Source organism: Embiotoca jacksoni, unplaced genomic scaffold (genome assembly GCF_022577435.1).
Source record: "Embiotoca jacksoni isolate LCO1_2020_lvr unplaced genomic scaffold, fEmbJac1.0.p SCAF_11, whole genome shotgun sequence".
Classification (NCBI taxonomy): domain Eukaryota; kingdom Metazoa; phylum Chordata; class Actinopteri; family Embiotocidae; genus Embiotoca; species Embiotoca jacksoni.
The window spans coordinates 13,140,804-13,164,260 of NW_027185241.1; the positions used below are offsets into that span (position 1 = coordinate 13,140,804).

Below are 23,457 nucleotides of genomic sequence, written 5' to 3' on the forward strand. Positions count from 1 at the left end.
GTGTGCAAGCAGATCATCATAAAATGAGCCAAATGGGGTCAACAAGAGTACATAACAACACTGTTAAAACAGAGGAAACAAGAATGTAGGCAACATTTTCATGTCCTTACCTTTACAGTTCACAGTGTTTTAAAAAAATATATAATGTCTTAACAAAGGAGTTGGCTGAACTTTATTTGAACTGGGTTTGCTTAGAAGCGGTGTCATCTAATTTGCAGGTGAGGCATGCATTATGTACAAGCAGCGTTTATCCTTTTATTGTCTACCTGTGTGTCCACTGGAATGTGTATTGAAATTACATCTTTTCAATATTATCATGTTTGATGTTTTTTTGTCATTTATAATTGACCCCTGTCAGTCTAGCAAGTTGTTAAAGAAAGTGTTACGTGTGAAAAAGACCATATTCTTCATAACAACTGCTATTTTAGTTTTGTTTTTTTTTATTTCTCATGGGTTCTTTAAACTGCTGGGAGAATCTCTCTCTCTCTCTCTCTCGTTCTCTCACACACACACACACACACACACACACACACACACACACACACACACACACAGAGACACTCAGGAGAGGGAATGAAAGAGAGTAAAGCCAGTTAGACTCCCCGTGGTGTCTTACAGAGAGACTGCTGGACTCTGCGCGGCGTCTGTTTGTGTCATGTCTGTGTGCACCTACGTGTGTCTCTGTGCATGCCATTCACGTGGACGTGTGCATCCTGACCTCTGCGTGTGAACGCCTTTTTTTTTTTGCATTGTTTGCGTGTCTTAATTGGAGAACACTGGCTATGTTGGTTTTTAAAAAGAGCACAGCTTGCATCCTCCTGTCACAGGATATCAACATGATATCTGTGTGGCCGCGCAATATTTCCTGGTGATGAAAATAATAAAGACAGTCAACTCCAAAAAGAGTAAAAGTTTCTCTGTGCTAACACCACACCGAATTATTTAACTGGAGCTTATTAACAAGATTTATTCATTTACTTATTGAAAACATGCACATTGTGAATGATGTGCTCAGTAATAATCTTTGAGCACAGCTTTAAATTTCTGTACCATTGCATATAAAAAGATTCCGATTATTTTATTGGAGTTATTAATTACCGAATCGAACGGCTCTGCCATGTAATTAAAATCGTCTGATTGCAGTTAAACTTAATAAAAAATGATGTGAAATGTGTTTTCTCACAGTTTTAATCAGTTGTGGCACAAAGCCTGATGTTATTTATGTCCATAATGTGTTCGATTGCCAATGAAACAGTGACAAAATGTAATTGGAAGCATACACTCTCAGTAAGGACATATTATAATGTTCTCTTTATACTCATCTTAATCATTCAAAGGCATCGAGCAACTGAACACTGTTATATAAAAAGAAACAAAATCAGATAGCCATTTATTATCTATACAGTAAGTCACCTCATAGGCTTGTTTTAAGTAATTCCAATGCTTTTAATCTTATCACTGTTCTGTGTTCATGATAAGCGCTTGTATTGTTTTGCTGCTAACCCGTATGCAGTGTATGTCTGTGCATGTGTAAGTCTTTAAGCCATATGATCTAGAATAAGGCATTATGCACAGAGTAATTCACACGTGAACAGACCAACATCTTCAGCTACATACCAGCATCAAGTAAGCACCACATTAGGTCATTGCTCAAGCTCACCAATAGCGCCTTTCCTTATTACCATGCATAGCTGCTCCCTGCACCCTCCCACATACAAACACACATTAAATAGATAAATACACCACCATGCTGTCTGCTAATAGGCCCCATCTGTTGTAAACTGCATTTTCCCTGAAGTCAAGGCAGCGAGTTGCTCTGTATTACAACATCAGATTCACTCTCTTCATCAAAATCTTTTCTCTCTGAAAGATTTGACGTTAATATTAACAAACGTTTTATGGATGTTATACAGGCAGAATTTTGACAAGATAAAGGTGACCAGTGTAATGTAGCTCGCTGTGAACCGCCCAGCCCCCATCCTCTCCGAACACTCATATCATTCCTATCTCCCACATCATCCTCATCATCATCATCATCATCATCATCATCATCATCATCATCATCATCATCTTTGTCCTCTGTCTCTCAGACCCTTTTCCTGAAGAGCACTGATGCATAGAAAAGCGAGGTTCCGCTCTGTCCCCCATCCAATCGCTGTCAACCTCTCCCCCGTGCATCAGCCAATCGCTTGCTGGAGATGGCCAGTGGGGGAGGGGCTAAAAATAAAGGGTGGGGGGTGGAGGATGTGGTGTGTTCGTGTGCTCGCTGGTCGCTCCTTGACTCGAGGGATATAAAGGATGCTTGGCTGCTCCAGGGACAGGGAAATATCACCATAATGCCCGCTCCATCCTCTTCACCGGATGTCTCTGGAGCTTTTAATGGCTGTGCTGCTAATTTATGCCTGTGCCTGTGCTGCTAATTTATGCCACAAAAAAAAAATCTCAATGATTTTTTATTCTTTCATTCAAACGAGTAATACGACATGAAGTTGACTAGTTTGTTGCATCTGTGCAAGTACAGTAGTGATTTAAACTATTTCTGCTAGAATAAAGGTTTGATCCACAGCAGCAATGTGCCAGTTGGACTGTTGTTGTGATACCAGAGTCCAGTATAGAAATACATGCACATGGAGTGCACTTAACACAGACTGTTTCTGATTTTGTTAATAATTTCATTGATTTGTACCTCCGAGCTGCTGTGGAGATAGCACAAGAGAATGACTGCTATTGATAAAAGGTGACACCCAATGAAGCTGTTTATTTGTAGCAGTGTTAATAATGGAGAGAACCGTAGGGGGTAAATGCTGTGATTCTTGAATCCTGCAAACATTTTTCTCAGAGAGCCAGGTCATACCATTTCTTATCCTGCGTAAGCTTGAATGTGGAAATCCCTCCTGTGCTGTCATGCTGCTTGCTTTATTGGTCAGTTGACTGGTTTGAGTGCGGAGGGAGCAGAGACAAGCTGAAGACATGTCTATACAGATCCTTTCTGCGGGACCTTGTAAGTATAATACAATTTTACCGGGCTAGACTGAAATATTTAGAATTAGAAGGATAGAAAATTGCCAGTCTAGGCTTTGCATTATTGTGGTTTGTGTTGTTGTTAATGTCGTATTTAGCTGCTTATTTTTATTTCTTTAATGTAAAAATCAAATACCTGATGTCCATTTGGGAAAGCGCGTCAATCTGTACGACAGCATTTGGCTTCCTCTAAACTCTGCTCTATACTTAGAGCTACTTCTCGACAGCATCACACCCTATTTTTGGCTCGCCAGCTAACTAATGAATGCATGTGAGTCATGTGGTCTCACTTCTCCCGCTGCAAAGGTTTGTGTTTACATGGAAGGGGGTGTTACCACCAGGGAAGCTGTATGGACGATCTGTTGAGGGGTTGGGTAGCATCACTTTGCGAGCAGTTCTCAACATAACAGGCAAATGATTGACATATGTTACTGTATTGTTGAGCTGAAATATCTTCCAGCGCCACAGATCACAGACGGAAGATCTGAACCTTTCATGATCCAGCTGGAGTCTGGAACCGAGCCACAGAGATTTTATTGGACAACTCTGTATAAAATTGGTTACATTGCATTAAGCCTGTACCGTGAGCCGAACAGCAGCTGAACACTGTGGCCATAATCAATATTTAATATGCTTTAATAGTCATGCAAGTACAGAGGAATATTCAAGTCAGTGAAGTGACTTTAGTCACATCAGCTATCATTAGCCTCAACACGCTACTGCTTGTACCTGAATAGGTACGGCTGGAGCAGTCAATAAATGAGAAAATATCTCTCTCTCTTTCCCACCTCAAATCCTGAGTGGACAGTCAGACTTGAGTCTCTTGGCCGTGAAACAAAGTGTAGTGACCCGTGAGCATTGAATATTTAAGCAGCTCGTCAATATGGATTCATCTGCAGCTGGATGATGGGAATATGAGGGTCAGGATTGTGTCCTTCATTTCAGTCCTATTACATACTTTTTATCTTTGCTATTTGGGATGAAGACATTTAAGATCATGTTGTGGTAACTGTACATTAAAACATGTGATTATCAAAGCAGAGAGCCACCTAATCCATAAACCATGATGGTTTTGATCTATTTAGTTTCCCTCTAAAGTAATCGGCGTGGCTGTTGATGTAAGTTAGATGTGACAGGTTAAGAAGTTGCAATGTTTTCAGCTGGATTTACTGAATCAGGAACGGACAGGATTTCATTTATGAGTGAAAACAGTTTTAAATGAAAATAGCCAGTGTGCTTTCGAGTAATGTCCAGGAAGCTGAACGCTAAAGCCAATGTGGGTAAAGACAGAACTTGCAGCTCCTCTCATTTTTTCCTAAAAGACATTTTGTTCTAAATTACTAGTTCTATGTGCTATAAAATGGGCCAATGTAGTAATTTAGAAAGATTTAAAAAACATATTTAATTGTGACCTGTTTCATGTATCTGAAAAGTATCATATGATCTATATGTAAAGCCAGGTTTAGAAAGGTAAAGGTATAAAAGAGTATGGACACAGGATGTTGAAAATAAATATAATCGACTCGGAGAATTTGTAGCTTTAGGCAGTATTTCTGGTTATGCCTCATCAGTACCTCTGAACACTCGATCATCCAAATAAAAAACACATGGGCTTCCTATGTCGGAGTGTTTTTTGCTGGACTGAAAGGAAACTTAGTCTGTCACACTACAAAATATCCCTCCAGAAACCTATTGATCATAGGCGCTACATTCATGTTTTTGTACAGAGTATGATTTTATCTGCCTATGAATGACTGTTTTATTGATGAGTGTATGCAGTGACCCCTACTGTGTGAGACAAAGAGTGCAGGGAGTTATGGAGGCCCCTCTCCATCTCTCTGTCTCTCTCTCTCTTTTTCTCTCAGGATAATTTTATTCTGTGGGTTATTTGCATTGTTAGTACATAGGTCTCATATTTAACTGTGTATCCCACAGAGAAATCATGCAGATAAGAGCAGAAAGTATAACATGACTATGTATGGGGCCCTATCTATATGCAGTCAGGGTGGAGTCTGGATTCAGATGTGGTTGTTTGCATGAATTTGAGACCTTAAAGTCATAAAAGACCCGCAATTAAATGGCTTGAAGAGAGAAAATTGGGAACAGACACAAACCACTCTGAAGTTGATGTTGTTTTTTTTGTTTGTTTTTTTCTCCGTCTGTCCCTGCTTTTCTCACCTCTATCTGTTTCCCTGCCTCTCTCTCCTCTCCCGCTTTCGTCTTGGAGGATGGTTAGAAACAGAGACACTCAGGAGCCTGAGCAAAATATGAAAATAACTAGATGAGATTAGATTTGGAACTGCTCAACTGGCTAAATTAGTGTGAAATATTTCCCTCTGAAGAAACACTGTTGTAAATCAACTGGCAAGTTGCAAACTTACTCCCACCAGTATGTGCAGCTTATTTACTTCTTTATGCTGTTATTTTGGCTCTTGCAAAATGTAATTTTACACTCATGCACATGAGTGTTTTACATTACAGAGAAAGCCAGGCTGTACTACCACACTATGTGAAGCAAGCATTCCTGCACCTCTTGGTGTCCACTGGCCAGTCTGTTGGGGTATTTGTGCACACATGCATGTGGGTGTCCATGCATGTAAATCAAATATTCCATCAGATAGTTCTGTGGCTCCCTGTTTTTATAAGCCAGTTGTTTTCAGGGCTGTAATAACAGTGGATAACCATGGGACCCACGAGCCTGGATGGCATGGAGACAGGCTATGGAGCAGTAGCCTGTAGTTCCCTGTCTGCTGTGTGTGTGTGTGTGTGTGTGTGTGTGTGTGTGTGTGTGTGTGTGTGTGTGTGTGTGTGTGTGTGTGTGTGTGTGTGTGTGCGCGCAAAACAGGACATTGGTCTTTGTTGAGGACAAGTCTAGTGAAAATCTATTCACGGAGGAATGGAGTGACAGGGAGGCAAGCAGAGGAGAGGTGAGGAGAGGGTGGGTGGGATTGGAAATGACTGTAAAAGAGTGTTTTAGGGCGGGAGAAGACAAGTAGGGGTGAGAAACAAATAAATAGAGCAGATGAGAAGTGGACATGGATGGGGAGAATTTGATGGAGGGAGGAGGATAACAGGGAATAGATGGAGTTAGAGGAGCAGAGGATCACATGAGAAAGTGATGCATGCAGTATGTACAACAGCAGCTCATAAACAGTCCACGCAAACTCTCTTTGAACACGCACACACACGTACACACTCACACACACACACACACACACACACACACACACACACACAGTGTATTATAAAACAACAATGTACAACCAAGGATCTGCACACATGCGCCTTTGCGTGTCTTCCTCTGGGAACTGGCTCTGACTGCTGAGCCTGTAAACAGTAACTATTCTGCTTTTAGCAAGCTGGCAGCCCTGCAGGTGCACACACACACACACACACACACACACACACACACACACACACACACACACACACACACACACACACACACACACACACACTGTCACACTCAAAGAGCTGGATTCAGTTATGATAGTCTTGGTCTGTTTGTTGGATTTATTGAGACAGAAACCACAGAACCTGATTGTCCGTTTATCACTCAACACCCCATTAGAGACATTCATTACAGATAAATGTTGATAAAAAAGAAACCACCTATTGGCAGCAATTTTTCAGCTCTGAATGACTTTGTGCTCCTTATTTTAGGGTTTGTCTGTTTCTCTTTCTTTTATTCCAACTGGCAAAGGAAAGACAAACACTAAGTGACTGCTGGATTATTTTAAACATTCCTTGTATTTTTTTGTTTGTTCACCACCAAGCCTCCTGTGTGCTACTTTATCTCCATGCAGAAACAAAAAATTCAAGTGCAGACTGTGTTAATGACCGCTTTTTAGGTTCATCACGTGTTAATTGTTAGTTTTGTCCCTGAGGTTCGTAGGAGTAATTAATCCTATTATCCCGGTTTAGCTGTCGCTGTGTTGGTGCTGCTGTCAACCAAGAGCACGGTGAAATGAGGTGATGTTTCTTTAAGCTTTGACCCATGCAAGAATGCACTTATTGGATACTGTGCGTGTATGCAGCATGCTTTTTTTTCTGCTCCTTTTCGAGTACAGAATATGGCAAAAAGGTTGGGTGCATTCGTTCCTAAATTTGGGAAAAATGAAATGTGACATGGAGGAAGATTGGTTTCCATCAGAGCGTCTTTTTTTTTTTTTTTAATTCACCAACGTTTTACCTGCAGCACTTTTTATGTAATTGTCATAGTTGTCACTTCAGAATTTTTTATGTGCAAAATTAAATATGCAAAAAAAAAAAAAAGCACATGGAACATTCCTATCTGTCTCTCTTTCTCTTTCTGTCTTCACCCCGCTCTCATACTGTCTGACGTCATCAGTTCAAGTCCCATCTGCTTTGGGCCACAACTGTCTGTCATGAATGAAGGACAGCTGACATGGTGTTGTTGCACACTTTCCTTCTCTCCTTCCTTTGCTGTCCCCTTTTCTTCCGAGGCGATTAGTAACACAGTGGACCACAGAGGCACACACACTCCCTCTCCCCTCTCTCCTCTCTGCACCCTGCTTGTCAAGTGTTATTTGGTCTGCTGGGGTTTATTGGCTTGGTTTTGTTGTGCAGCAGGACAATTGGATGGTTTGGTTCGAGGAAGCAGATGAATGGTGTTCCCATGAGCCGTACAAAGCGTCCTCCTCTCTACTTCATTGATGTGTTGATGCGGCCCAGCTGGCTGCCCGGTGAGTTAGTACTGTATACTGTCGTGGGCTTGTGAGGAGACAGATGCACATGGCCGCTCGGCTCTGAAAAGGACTTTTATTTTTCTTTATGGTTGGCGGTCCCTCTCACAGTCACTGCTTCGTTTGTGGGCTTTCTCCCTCCGTCTCTCTCTGTTACAGTAACAGTGCAACATGTAACATGGAGGCAGTGTTTGGAGGTCACAGAGATGCACTTTCAAGGCCACATCAAGTCACAGTGTTTGAGTGAAAAGAAAATAACTGCAGTTAATACATTTCTATTAAGGCTGGGTATTGCCACTGATTTTCCAAATTGATTCAATTCCGATTCACAAAGTCCCGATTCGATATCGATTCGGTTTGGGATATTTTAGTTACAATACTAATTTTGCTCAGATATGAAATCAAATCTCAGAGAAATTATTCCGTAAATTATACAAATTGACCCTGTAACATTGTGCGCTATTAAAATATCAATGTATACATAAAGATTAGACCCTAAAGCAGTTACATTATTGTCTGTAAAACATGAGACATTAGCCCCCAGTCATAGTCGATGAAGTGATGATTGTCAGAATTCATTGCTCTGGATGTCCAGCTGTCACATTTAGGGCAACTCTCTCTGCCGACTTAAGTGTAGTTGTGACACTATGTCTAATGTGTTTGGGAGGTTTGCGAGGTTTGGTAGTTCCACTTCACTAAAATGTTTGAGTCTCATTAAAACGTAACTTGGTTCCAGTGTATTAATGAGTCTTCCAAAGCCATCATTTTCAACAATTTACGTACATCTTTACATGTAAAAGTTGCAACAGACTGTAAAAAAAATTTGGGGCACATGGAGAGTTACGTGGGAACTCGCACGCAAATGCCTTCTCCAGCGGGGTTCATTTTTGCTGACATTTTTGCAGACAGCGTATCTGGATGATGCCTCGTTAAATGGTTTGGGGATTTGTCGTAATTTCACAGTATTTCACCTACATGTTGCGTCCACACGGCTTTGCTTTGTTCAGTTCTTTACAGTGTAAAGTTTGTAAATCCTTAAATCATCCAAAAATCTGCATTTAAACTCACCAGAGTCTTCACTGGAACAGTGTCTGCCATGTTTATTATCTCTCGTGCAAGATCTCGGTGCAGCGGCTGGTCATCCTAGATTAACGTGGTTCAGGTTTGAGGTCAGTGACTGTACATATTAAAAGATCACTCAGGGTTTTATGAATCAATATCGGATTATGCTGAATCAGAAAATCTATTTTGTTTTTTTAAATCCCGCCCTAATTTTTATTGATGACGTTCTCACTCTTAGTTGGACATGAAGTAGAAATTACAGTTCAATAGTTCATCTATGTTATTTTCACATACATGGGAACGTTTTGGCACAGCGTGACAATTATTTGTCATTTTGATGATATAACTAGAATCTGGTGAGGCTGTCTCTGTCTGGAGGTTATTATAACACAGATGTTGTCAGCTGTAATGTTGTTTTACATCTACTGCGCCAAAGACCTGACCTATCACGCACTCTCTCATCTGTATAAGTATATCCTCATTACAGTTGACTCCCTCACCACCCCCCATCTCTCTTTCGGATAGGCGACAATCCCTCCCAGTTATTTATTCCAACAGGATCAGTCAGATATGTGACCTGGCCCGCTTGCATAGAGTACAGCAGGACAGACCAGATTCTCAGCTCACACAGAGGAGAGGCTGTCAACTTTCAGGCTCTGAGATAACACTTGAAGACCATTACTGAAACACAGTTAGCTCTCAGCTGAATATTTGATTCCCTTTCCAAAACCCAGAGAACATATTCAACACCTCAGGGGATCTAAATTCTTCACAAGTTACAGGATCACCGCTTTTGGAAGCTTCTACGAGTCTCTGGATTTTAATCTGTCACACTGAACATGGCCGGTCTGACCATGTTGTTCCGGTTGCACTACATGGGCTTTCTCAGGGACAGGAAAAGTCGGCTGACTGCAGAACCGTGTGAGACAACTAACGTCGTTGGTAGGTTGTCCTAGAAAGTGCTGCAGAGTGAATAATTAAGATGTGAATGTTTTTAGATTTATATTTTGGTGGGATTTTTGTCAAAAAGTCACTTCATGATGTCAACACTTTTATTTCAAGATGAAGTGCTCGCTGTAGCTTGAATACTGATACATATTACTCACAGTTTAAGTTGCTGGATCGTGACTTCTTTTGGCCTTCCTTTTGAGCTGTTCGTCTTATAAATCCATTTTAGAGCTTATTTGCGCTTTCTTTGCAGTTTGTAAAAAAATAATGGTAATCCCCTTGACTTTTTCCTTTCAGAGACAACAAAGAAGCATAATTTCTCTCTTAGTACAAACAGCGAATGAGCTCTTTATTTCGTTTCATAGCTGAGATGTTGGCTCCCAATCAAGCAGCTGTTTGGATGGATAGTGGATATGCATGAGAATCTGAATCCAATTTATACTTACAAAATGGGGACAAACATCAGGATAATATGGATTGTGAATGTGAAATTATGCCCAGATGAAGATATTGCTGAGGTTTTTTTGACATTAAGATTGTGTAAAGGGACAAATATATAAGCTTTTCACATGATTATAAAGGAATGAACTGATTATTAGTGTGTGTCTGGTTCAATAGATGGGTGGTTTGGCATTTGATTTGCACCCAGACCCCTCTTGTTTTTAAACATCTAAAGAAAATTGAAGACATTTAGGCGCTCAGAGCCTCATAAGGTGTCTAAATGCATTTTAAAAGATGATAAGAAGGACACTATTTGTACATTAAGGGTTGTGAGGTGACCCATGTAGTTCAAAAGCTCACAGTGACCAACAGAGTCGGAGTATTAGTCAGAGAAGATTACAACCAATCATTATTAAAGCCTATTTCACCCGCAAATCCACCAGCGACAACTGTTTGGCTGGCTTAACTTTTTTTCCCTGTGAGTAGCTAGCCGGGCGCACAGGGAGGGGAGAAACTGTTTTATGCAAAGAAGCACTTGTTACTAAATCTTGTTTTGGGGAGGGGTCGGTGACATGGGGGGACACGGCACAGAAAAGCCAGTTGGTGAGGCAACAAGGCAAAAAGGAGCTGGCAGTGCCTCTGGCCTTCTGCAGCTCAGTGGGCGGTGGGGCGTTGACCAATATATGGCACGCCTGTTGTTCAGTTGCCTCCTCACCTTACAACAATGGTACAGTTAGAAAGCTAGAAGTGGTAACTGCTGTACGCCTGTGTAGCGTGGAGTTTAGGACGAGATTGATTGGAGCGGTTCGATGCTGCTTTTGGTTTACTATGGCAGTGCTGGATAACCACAGCTGGCAGTACGCCCAGGCTGGAAAAACCCTGATCAGACTATCAGGTAGAGTATTCTCTACGGTAAATGTATTCTGTTGTGTTTATTCAGAGTCCTGTCTTCATTTGTAACAGCAGAAGTGAGGAGACAGGGTCACCTCAAGTCTGTGGTCAAAATTATACACCATAGTATATTATATGAATAACTTTGATGGAGAGATATATAAGAAAACTCCTTTAGATCTCTACAGATTTTTTTTTTACTGCTAATTTATTGTTAATGATCAATGACTTCATTAAACATCTTTATGTTTTGTTGGTCATGATATTTTACATATTCTGCATGGTTTTATATTTTTTTTCTCTCTTGACAAATAGTATTATAAATGGAACTATAGTTTCATCTTCATCACCATATACTGTATGTTGTACAGCAGGTTATTGCACATACATCTATTGGCTTTGTACATTTCTTAAAGTTGCATTATTTACATTCTCGATATTAAATGATTGCCTTGATTGCATGTTTGTCAGAAAAAATAGACCAATGAAGATTCAAAGGGTTGGGTTAGGGTTGTATCTCCTCAGTTTTTCATCATAGTGTGAGAGATGGGGCAGAAAATGAATACAGCATAGTATCTTGATATTTTGTGTGTTAATGTAGTATTGTATGCATTGGCTCTATAAATACATTTGTGATGTGCGTGCACTGTTGGCAGTCTGTCTGCGTTACAGTTCCATTTTGCTGCAATGGAAATGACCGAAGTGAGATGAACACAATTCTGTGTTTAGATAAAACAGATGTTCTCAAGGGTTTTCTGGGTTGACATAATTTTCAGTTAAAAAATGGTAAAGTATACTTAGCATATTGCAGTATGCTTTTAATCTTGTATTGTGACTTAAGTATCACGATTATATCAAAATCACCATGATGATGATGATTAACCATGAGTTAATAACTGGAGTGGACCTGTGGTCTGTGTCTGAGTGGAAATTGGGGAGTGAATCGTGAGAGGATTGAATAATAAACTGCACCTGGACTTCTGCATATACTCATGATGTTTGCTTGACCAAATGTACAATTAAGAAAATGTACATACTCTATAAAAAGGTCCCACTTTTACATGTCTGGGGCAGTGCAGCTGTATTTACACATTTCCCAAGGGGACAAAATGGTGCATAATTTTGTCTTTTTTAGTGTAGTTATTTTATGTTGAAAGATTACTGTAATGTTGAGATATAAAGCCAACAAGTTACGGCCTGTGATTGTGTCTTTGTTTTTGGCTTGCGAGAAGTGAAAGGGACACAAACTGTCGGTGTGTACACTGTTGTCTTTTTGTCTACTTTGCTGTCACCCCTCATGCTTAAGGTGTCCTCCTTTCAGTCTAGTATGTGGGTCATTATTCTCAGCTTGTGCTGTGCTGCAAAGACACAAAACTCTTTTAGTTCCAGTAGCACATAAATAGAATAAAAAGTTAGTCCGGGGATACTGTACAACCTTTGTTTACTGAATGTTAAGGGCATACGATGAATTCAATGCCATGCTTGAACAGTGTGTGCAAGCCTGAAAAGTTACAGTCTGCCAGCCACAGTAGACCAGTGCCGGGTGCTGAGACAGGGTAATCAGGACAACTGGCATAAGTCTTAAGCACACGTTGGGCCTAAAACGGCCTGTAAATAAAGGGAATTATAAGTCAAGTGTTGTCCATAATATTGAGCTGTGTTTGACGCCCCTCACTCTCTAAAAGTGGGAGTCTTCTTTTTCGTCCACTCTTTCTCCAGCACCAGAGTGGGTGCGAGCAGTGATAATGAATGTAGGTGTCTGAGGAGGTGACTGCTCTGACGCGATTAGCAGAAAGTGTGCTATTTGTCATGAGGAGATCGCTGCAGAATGAGATCACAACAAGGCCAGCTGAGGGAGGATTTATAATGCCTTTGGCATAGTCTAATCTAAAATACTTATGCAAGGAGACAAAACCTGAAGTCACGAGTCTGAGTTTTTACCTGTAGTGGTGATTTTGCAGTCATCCGATCAGTCTTTACACCAGGGGAAGATGAGCATTTTGTTCTTATACACATTAAAGCATAATAAAATTATATTTTCACTTTTATAGTAAAAGTAACAGGATAGTTCTTTGTCAGACTCCAGAAAATCTGAAATATCAGTTCAGTTTAAAAAGTTTGAGACTCCATTCATTGCCACTGTAGGTGTCTCTATTTTATGCCTCCCAGGTGGAATTATTATGGCACTCGGGTGGATCTACCAGGGTGGCAACAATGCCTGCCTCTGCAGTTTTGGATGATATACCTCAAAAATGTGTGCTGAAGACCGGACAGGAGGAAGAAATGGAGAGAAATGGAAAACGGAAACGAGTGCAGATAAACAGAGGGGGAGAAAACCACATAGGGAAGAGAAGAGGACATAAGTGATGGCGAAGAAGGAGAAAAAGGAGAAGTGATTGTGAGAGATGAAGATTTGAATAAAACAGAAAGAAAGGGCAGAAGCAGGGAGGAATGAGGAGACAAATGAAGACAGGGAGACAGATGGTCTTGCTGCAGGACCTCATGTTCTTATTAACTGTCCATATAACTTCCAGTGCAGTAACATTTCACTCTTTCACACTTGATGTGGCAGCAAAAAGAAGCCTCCACTGAGCGGTGTAATGCTTGGGCATGACTTGAATATTCCCAGTGACCGTCTGAAGAATATACAGTGGCTGTTCTCAGTATTGAGAGTCAACGTGCAAAGCACTAGATTTAGACATGGTTGAGAAATTGTTTCGCTGTTAAGCATAACAATTACTCTGATGTGACCTTATGTGCAAAGCCAGCCAGTTAAGTTTTCTTTTTTGTAAGAACTCTGGACTGTTGCACCTGTTGTCTATCATTAAAAAACATTGAGGAAGTTTGTATCAACATGATGTGCCAATTGGTATTGTTTATCTGTGGAGCGTTTGTTTAATCTATATTGGAACCCCCGTATTCTGACCCGCGCCACCCCATGTAAAATTGTCTAACTCCACCACTGATGGCACTCCAGCTGTATGAAAGATGGGTAGGTACAGAAAGGAGTTGATGATGACATGGTATGGGCTTTTAATTAAAGAGCTGCTGCTTCAATCGTGTTGTTCTTGACACTGAAGATACCAAAAAGCATTTGTGCCTGTCCTGAGTGTGAATGTAGCTTTGATTCATTTCCTCATTCTTGCATATTCCACTATGTTGTTATGATACTATCATACTGACCTGAAACATTTCTTTCAATATAATTTAAATTTGCTAATTTTGTATTAGTTGCTCCCCATAACACTTGCCGAGTAGAGAAGAGTAAAGTTTATAGTCCCTGGGGGGAAATATGTCTTGGGTTGTTGCTTTATGTAAAATCTTAAAGACCTCACAGCAACATTAGAAGCATTTGACACGATACTAGACAGTTACTTCACATAAAAATATCTTAGAAACATAAAAGAGACATTTGACATTGACAAATAGATGGTTTAAAAGAAACTAAGAATGAAAGTGCTAAAGTGTTTGCATATGTATTTGCTCATCGCTCTATTGCCTCAAGATGAGATGAAGAGTTCAGCAGTTTGATGGAGGCTGGATCAAACAGTCGCTTCAAGCAGTTTGAACTGCCCTTTGGCACCCTGAGTCGTCTTCGTTATGATGGCAGAGGTTCGTATTCAGAGAAGGGATGTTGAGAGTCTGCATTGATTTTTGTTGCTTGTTTGGACTCGTATACTGTTAAAGATTGTTAGAATATAAATAAATTGACATCCAGAGGGGGGAGCATGAACTTTAGTTTGTGCGTATAAAGGGGGGCATGACATAAAAATTTGAGAACTGCTGTTGTAATTTGTGCATAAATAACATAAATAGACAACATTAAGTACTGGCAAATGATACAGTAGGTTGCCAATAGTGAGGCCTAGGGGAGCACTAAGTATGTCAGAAGCCACTGGAGTCTGCAGAGGGAAGGAAGAATGGCGGTAGAGACACAGGCTGAGCACGAGAGATGAGAAACAAAGAGAAAAGAGGAGATTTGTAACTACACGGAGGTAAGGTTGTTATTCAGGCTCAGTAATGTGTGAAAGGAATCGAAAAACAGCTGTAGCATCATAATAAGAACACACAGCACTTATAATCTCTCAAAGTGTATTCTAACCTATAACAGATTACAAATGAAACAACTACACAGTTACTTACATCTTCTTATTAGTGAATCTCGCACTCATCCCTGGGCTAACTACATTTTTCTATGTATGTTTGTGCCTCATTGTTATATTTTTGTAACAGCTTTTACTGCACATGCAAAATATTTACAGGAGTGTGTGTGTGTGTATGTTTTTTTTGAAGCAGCGCACTATTGTGAAAGCACAGATGTGACCACAGTAGTTCATTATACAGCCTTGAAACTTTGATTGTACCCTTCACTGCTCTCACAAACGGCTCAGTGAAATAGCCTCCACAAGCACATTCACTGGCTCGCATAAGACTGCTGACCATTGTTGATCTTTGTGTTGCCCCTTAACTGTTCACACACTCTGCTAAATAAGGGTTATATTTCGGGCAGGAGATGAGAATTGTTGTGCTGTTGTTACTTTGGATATAATTTACAGAGCTGTTTGTCCTCTGCTCTGGATGACGACTTGTTCTCCCAGAGAGCTCTTAATTTAATGGTTATACTTTGGGGAAAATATGCTTATTTCCATGTCATCTCCATGGTTTTGTTGTGTCCCACTCCATTATGAATTATCTAGACATATCACCTACAGTTACATTTAGGTTATTTGTTTGTTGTGTTACGGGTGATCGTTGCTCGTGCTTTCAAAGTTAGTTTTGTGTCTTTTCAATTCATGGAAGGACGATTTGAGAGCAAACTTTTCCCTCACTCCTGCTGTAAACACTTGACAGGAGAGGGCTGTTTGTTGAGCTACACAGAGGTCAGCAGGCTGTATATTGCTCTTTTCTATTTAAATGCTTGTACCTAAACTAAACTGAACTGAAGAGGTTTGATTCATAATCAAAAAAAATTTGAGACACATTAAAGAGGTTGGTTTCATCTGCAAAATTCAACAATCTGTGACCAAAACCAACAAAACTGTAAGAAATAATTTGTTTGCATTCCAAATTATTTTATTCTCACTTTATATATTTTGACTTAAAAACTAGATTTTCCATTGCAAGTGAGACAAATTTGCTCTTAAAATGTGTGTCTTTTATGCTCACATTAAAAGACACGGAACTAACTTTATATGAAATGACTCGTTGATAAAATAATCAGTCCATAAACAGAAAATGAATCAAAAACAACTTGAAGACAAACAAAAATGCTAAACATTTTCTTGTCCTGGTTTATCAGATGTGAAGATGCTGCTTTTCTCGGTTTTGCAGAACTACATTTTATTTAAGCATTTTGTAGACAAGTGATGAATAAAACAAAATATTGACGTATTAATCAAGGCCAGCATTGTTTTATCTGAAGCACCATACTCCAGATTACAGCTGGAATGTTGAAGCACGGTGTGAGAGCTGCACCACGACATTCGCTTTCTTTTCCTCCCCTTTTCATTTGTTATGACTTATTCATAGCCTTTTTTTTTTGCTGTGCTTAGGGGTTATATTCAGGTCGAGGGGTTGCGGTAGGAGCAAAGTGTTATTTTTGCTGTAAGCCACACTGTAACAACAATATGAGAAACCTGATGAAAGTTGAGCTCACCACAGTCCCCAGGCCCCCCGCCAGCTCTGGATGAAGGTCACAGAACTGGAGTTGAGCAGAGGCTGCAAGGAGTGGCTTTGTATGAGAAAGGAGAAGAGAAAGACTGTTGCATATGTGTGTGTCTATGTAAAAGAGGAAGAGGAAGTAAAAGAGCGGAAAAATAAATAAAAGAAAAGGATACACAGTTGAAGAGACAGAAAGATAGAGAGGTGGATAAAAGGAAGGACAAGAGAGAGACAGAGCTCAGTTGTTTATCTTATCACCCTGTTGAACCAGAGCAACACGCACTCGGGGTGCTCTAGTCTGGTCGAGGTTGTCACACGAGAGACGTGACGGCCTGCCTGCTTGCGACGGCCTTTCATGGAGACCAGGCTGAACACGCATACTGCCCACAACAACATGTAGGGGGAACAGCAGCTTGATATCTAGACACACCAGGGGGTTGAGCAGAAATAGTACACAACACGTCGTCCTCATATGGAAGATGCATGATGAATGTTGACTGTGTAAGTAGATCTAAAAGCTGATTGTTTTTTTTTTTTCAAAGCCTCTTGAGTAAAATCACAGTCAGAAAATCAACATTAAATTCTATAATTTGGTAATTTAGATTCATTTTTGTACTGTAGTATTTTTATGTTTGATTAACTTGTTTCAGACTCGCAGGTGCTGTCATGAATATTTGTAAGCGAAACAAAGTTGAAATATTGAAGAACCAATAACAAACTTTGAAAAAAACACCACAAACCAAAAGCTGCCCGGTATCGCTTCATTAACACTGTCCATGGACACCATAACCACAGCCCTGCCGAGAAAACCTGGTGGTAGACATTCAGGGCAAGAAGATTCCTGGACGGCCTGGTGTTTCTTTTCTCGTGAGATATTGATTTTGTGTCGTTGCAAAGTGAATCCCCTGACGGATCTACTGTGGCCGGTGTCCTGATTTTTGCCTTGGTTCTCTTATGTTTTACCCAAAAAGCTTAGAAAGTGGCACATCCTTCTCTCTAAGGGAGCTCTATTCTGAGAGCCTTGCAAAGGATGTCAGTCACTGCTGCATAGTGAAGTACAGGTCAGGACACGTATACACACAAACACACACACACACACACACACACACACACACACACACACACACACACACACAAGACACGCACAGATTTACACAGGAATACAGACGCCCAAATACAGTAAGGGCTCATGTGTACATGAAAGTTAAAAATGGTTGACATAGATCCCAATACATGGCTGGAAAAGTTATGGTTGGGGGAGGGATTTTTCCAAAGCTATCCCAACATCTGACAGAGTATATTGGCCCCATAAACGAATCCGCTCCCGCACTTCCTCTGTTTCCGCACTGTTCCCTAAAAGCTTCCCCTCATTCTAAGCTCGTCCAAGTCGGGACAAACTGCGCCAAACCCTGCTGAACAGTGTGACAAATGGCTCCCAGTTCTCTCTTTTCACACAAACTCATATTAAGGTTCAAATACTGGGCTGTGACTCAGAACCGAAGCACGAAAGAGCCATCTGAAATCCATCACAGTCAAATGCACTGTAATCTTTGCATTACAGCACATGCTAAATGCTAGAAAGTTTTACATTTATACAGTTAGGATTACAAATAAACGATGAGAACGCATTCGTTTCTTTTGCACTGTGAAGTCTTGCTCAGTGGTCAAGTGCAGGGTGCACATTATTGGTATAAAATGCATTTCATTGTGACTGCTGCCGTGAATCTCTGGATCGCAACAGTTAACCTCACTGGCAGCTGGAATGTGTGTGTTATCAAGTTCGTGCTGAGATGGTCAGGGCCACAGCCAGGGGAACTGTAGTATTTCTGCAGTATTATGTAGCACGCCTGGTCTGTTCCACTGCACTACACATGCAGCCCTGGCTTGTAATTGGTCTGAGTTTGAGGTTACGAGATTATGAGCAGAGGATTGGCATACTGTGGCGTGCCAGGCTGTGCAGATGCACCATGTACAGTCTAGCCTGTGGTCTACAAGATTGGAATCAAAGGGATTGGCCCGGGTGCTCCAATGTTGTGTGGAAAAGACGACAGAGATATGCAGCCACAGCTCATTTTAGGTTACGAGTTGGGGTTACAGTGCTTATAGGTGAAGAAATTGGTTGTATTTATTCTGACGTGTTGCAATTTTGTTTAGGGGGTTGTATAAGTTCCCTATTCTTATCTAAACTTAGTGCATCCAATCCCCATCACATCTCATTAAAGCCATTGAGAAACGAGTCTGCAGCCCAGTTTGGATCGTGAAGGATGTTTTCAGTCTTTGGTATAAAGAACTGGTACACCAATAAAGAGACAATCTGTTTTGTAGTAGTGCATTCAGTGAAAATTCAGATCAGTATTTCCAGCTTGGATTTAGGAAGGCAAAGGGTGAATGTATTGTCATGCCCCTGACACACAGACACACAGTGCGAATTGACGGATTTAAGTCACAAACCTTGTGGAAGACTAAAAGAAGTCCTGAGCAGAAGGAATCTGTGCCACTACCTCTTCCTCTGTCTTTCTAAATTTCTAAGTGGAAACACAGTGTACTCACTGCTGCATGGGAAACATTTTCACAATGACTTTGGAATCAAACTTTGCAAAAACATAGACCGAGAAATTATTTTAAAACCCAGCCTGAAACGGTTCACTCCCACATATAGTCATTGCTCAGTCATTCCGTGTCTTCAAGTTAAATGTAAGCTACAATTTTGTGTCTTCACTTTTGTATTCTGTGGTTCTGTGTTTTACTAGAATATCACTGCTAGACGGAAAGGGTTGGCTGACCTTTGAACAGCATAAAAACACAATGACAAGTTGCAGCCATCACTAAATATTGAAGAATTTGCATTAGTAAGTAATTGGGCAAACTGTCCCCTGTGATTGCACAGGTCTTGACTGAACATTTAATCTTGTTTGCAAGTGAAGACCCTCGATGACTGATATCACACAGTGGCAGTTTGCAGAGCTGTGGCAAAAACGAGTGCCCATTTGTTTTTGTTGTTTTCTGGCAAGAAAAAATAAATCCACTGTTTTGAAGTCTTATTGCATATGTGTCAAATGTAAAAATGCTACAACAAGAGGGAAAGTCATCATTTTCCTGATACTATGTAGCTATGACACAAAGACAGATGTGTCACTGTGGGCGTTGCTTTTTACCCTAATTTCTTGCTTTAAATCATGAAAATATATAATGAATATATTAATTACAAAAAAGCTCAAAGCTCGTGGACAAACATTTCACCTCAGTTTACAGGGCACTGAGTGCACACTGCCAGTAAAATGGATTGCTCTCATTATGAGTATGTTATGAACAAGCAGCCTGTGATTGAAAAGCTTTATTTCATGCTCAGCAGACTTGTAAATGAAGAGTTTGTGTGTTGTGAAGAGAAGAGATTGTTGTGTGTGCCTCCGTGTGTTCTGGTGCGTTAGTGTGTGTAGCAAGAGGCGGTGATGGGATTTCATGAATCACTGTGTGTAGGGTGATACATTATTCTGTTGGATACCGTATGGGTTATTGCTGCATATAAACATGACTGGAATAAGGAAATGCTCTGAGGTTGTGTGCGGCACTGTGTCTATTTCACCGTGTTGACATCACATGTAATGGTCCATCATACTGCGGAAGCAACATACTCTTCACTAGCAGCTGTTCATATTTTGCTGCCCTCCATTGTTTTGTGGTCATGCAACACTCAAGTAGAAAATTCCAACCCAAATTTTTAAAAGCAGCTTTCCAGCATTAAGAGACACAACTTGTATGACAGCCACATCTGTTTCTGGCTCACCACAGTCCTCTACATTAACCCAAAGTGCCTGGATGTTCAGCTTTCTGCCAGACTTGGTCGAATGTGGTGTTTGAAAAGGTGCAGGGCTGGAGCTGTGTAACAGTGGTCAGTGCTGGCTGTGTGCCAGAGCCAGTATCTTACATAAACCAACATTGTGAGGAATGTGTCTGGGCACACTTCACAGGAAGCCACACACATGTGCTAACAGACACAAAAAAGGAGGATGACTGTTGTTTCTCTCTGCTTTGTGCACTGTAGTGCTAAAGTCTACTTATCTATTTTAAGCTTCTTTACAACGGTGGCTCCATCATCTTGCCGTTCTTTGTGTGTGTGTGTGTGTGTGTGTGTGTGTGTGTGTGTGTGTGTGTGTGTGTGTGTGTGTGTGTGTGTGTGTGTGTGTGTGTGTGTGTGTGTGTGTGTGTGTGTGTGAGGTGGAGAGAAGCGGATTGGGTGAGAAACAGGTGCAGCAGGTTATAAAGAGGCAGACAGTAACAGAGAGGGAGATCATAAAAAACAGGAGTGTGAATAGCGAGAGTCACTCTGCTATTTGGCTCCTTCTCTCCTCTCACCAGCCATGGAAAGAGAATGAAACCATTATTGCTGCATCAGTTCCATCTTGTCTGAGCTGTTGGTGACATTATCCATGAGTCAGGTTACGTCCAGTCTTCCCTGCAGTGAGCTGATGTGCTGTCACCCAGATGGGACTGCTGCTCCTAACTCCCTCAGACCGTGGCTGAAATCAATATTACAGGGGCCATTAAAATCTGGAGAAGTTATTATCTGTCCCTGTGTTTGTGCAGTCTCCTCTGTCTGTATTATTCTCTTCGCTGTACAGTACACTGCTCTTCTTTCTGCCCTCATATTTTTCTCTATGCTCGCTCACCATAATCAGACCTCCCTTTTCTGTTCCTATGATGCCATTCCACGCACTATAAAGGACAGTCTTCTCCTCATTGTGCCATTTATCTTTTTATCTGTCTGCCTATCCGTTCAACTATATTTCTGTCTGTCTCCGTCTGCACTTTTTTCCTTCAAAACCTCGGGCTATAACTCATTTTCAACCTGGAAGAAGCAGTCACAGGTTTAATGACTCTCATGTTGAAAAAATGCCTTCATCTTGTTTAACTCTCTGCTTGTGTGAGGCTGCGAGCTGAAAATTATTCAAATTTTGAGAGTAAATACTACTCCTGCTGGAGATAATGGCCTCTACTGTAGTTTAAAATTAATTTGGAGTCATGACTAGCTTTTATTGGAGGGCATTTGGTTTGTGTGCGTGAGTGCATGATTCAGCGTACAGCAGTCTAGCCACTATCTAATTAGCACATTTCTATTCACAGTCAGTAAATGTTTATATTATAACTGTCAAAGAAGCAGCGTGCTTGTGTAAATTTGTCAGCTCTTTCCGCTAACAACTATTTGTTTTTCTTTTTGACCCCAAAGCTATGTTTTACCAAAACAGAGCCCCCAAACAGCAGCTTCTTTCAGCTTTTTATGCGATATTGTGTTTCTGTATGTTATCTTTAAGAGGCGTTTTCAGTCTGTGCCATCAGTAAAAAGTAACCAAGTCATGAGTTACCATGTTGAACCATAGCTGTCACGTTGCTCGTGTGTTTCTGTGTAGCAGTAGATTCTGTTTGTGTGTGTAAATGTGAGCGAGATGACTCATAGCTAGATGAGGACGATCTGATGACATCATAACTGCAGCTCATCCACCAGCACACACACAAACACACACGCCTCCTCACGCTGATTTTTTTTTTTTTACTGACAACAGCATCGTAGCTTTTAGCTATATATTATTGTTTTCCAATCATTTATAATGAAATTGTCCTCAATAATATGCTTATTAGTTAGTTATTTGACTGTATCGATATCTGTATATTATTGTCTTCAGTCTGACACGCAATAGATAAATAGATGTGTGTGTGTGTGTGTGCGTATGTGTGTGTGCGTGTGTGTGTGTGTGTGTGTGTGTGTGTGTGTGTGTGTGTGTGTGTGTGTGTGTGTGTGTGGAATTTCTGCATCTTGCTGCCCGGTATTAAACAAGTGTGCCATCTGTTGAGAAGATGAGGCAAAGGGTTTGACTTTTGAAGAACATACCATAACAGACAAGGCAAGACCATTATGGAAAATCGAAAGTATGCCAGGCCAGGCTAAACATTTCATGCTGCAACAAATGAAGCTAATTTTGAATTTCTGTAGCTTTTTGGTAGCTATAAAAGACATTAAAATGAGCTTTTGTTAGTAATTCTGAACTACTTGGTAATAACAATACCATTGTATGATTTGCCGAGTGGATCATGTTTTCCGGCTGTAACCAAATCCATAAAGTCCCTCATGTGTGTTCTACACTTTGGTCCACTGATGTTAACACACAAATTGATTTCACCACTTTCATTTCATCTGTTAGTGGCATTTTTATGTAATGCACCAGCAAAGAATAGTATTGTCCACGTGTTTGTCGATGCTTATTATACATTTGTTTCTTTTTATTCACTCTGTCAAAGTAAGTGGACTGCCTTTTTTATAAAGTTTTTCTTTCACAGGCTGTAGACAGATACATATCTCACAGGCTTGATTTAGGTCATCTTAAAACACCATGTACTGGGTCAGGAAATACAAGTTTCTTGGCAAATTAGGGTGAAAGTAAAGACAAAGATTAAATCCAGTGTTGTCTTTATTTAAAGATTTTGATTGAGAGTCTCTCGTCTTGCTTACCTCTCTATTTCTCTCTGTGTTTCAGGGTTTCATCGCAATGAGGACATGAAGGCCATCGATGTGCTTCCCATTCTCAAGGAGAAGGTCGCCTTTCTCTCAGGTCAGATACATTTACAGCATTTATCGCTGATATGACTCACCCTTCTTTTAGTGACCTAATAATCAAGCCAAGTTCACAATCACTACCAGTTGTCCCTCAGCCAGTTGTTCCAGATTGTACGTTTT

At 40.6% G+C, this 23,457-nt stretch overlaps 1 protein-coding gene across 1 annotated transcript in view; it reads left to right on the top strand.

Moving 5' to 3' along the window:
• Positions 1–23,457, top strand: part of triob (trio Rho guanine nucleotide exchange factor b) — a 106,096-nt gene that overhangs the window by 15,084 nt on the left and 67,555 nt on the right. Inside the window, 1 exon segment of the mRNA XM_069143219.1 lies at positions 23,258–23,332. Within this exon segment, the coding sequence (XP_068999320.1) occupies positions 23,258–23,332 (75 nt within the window).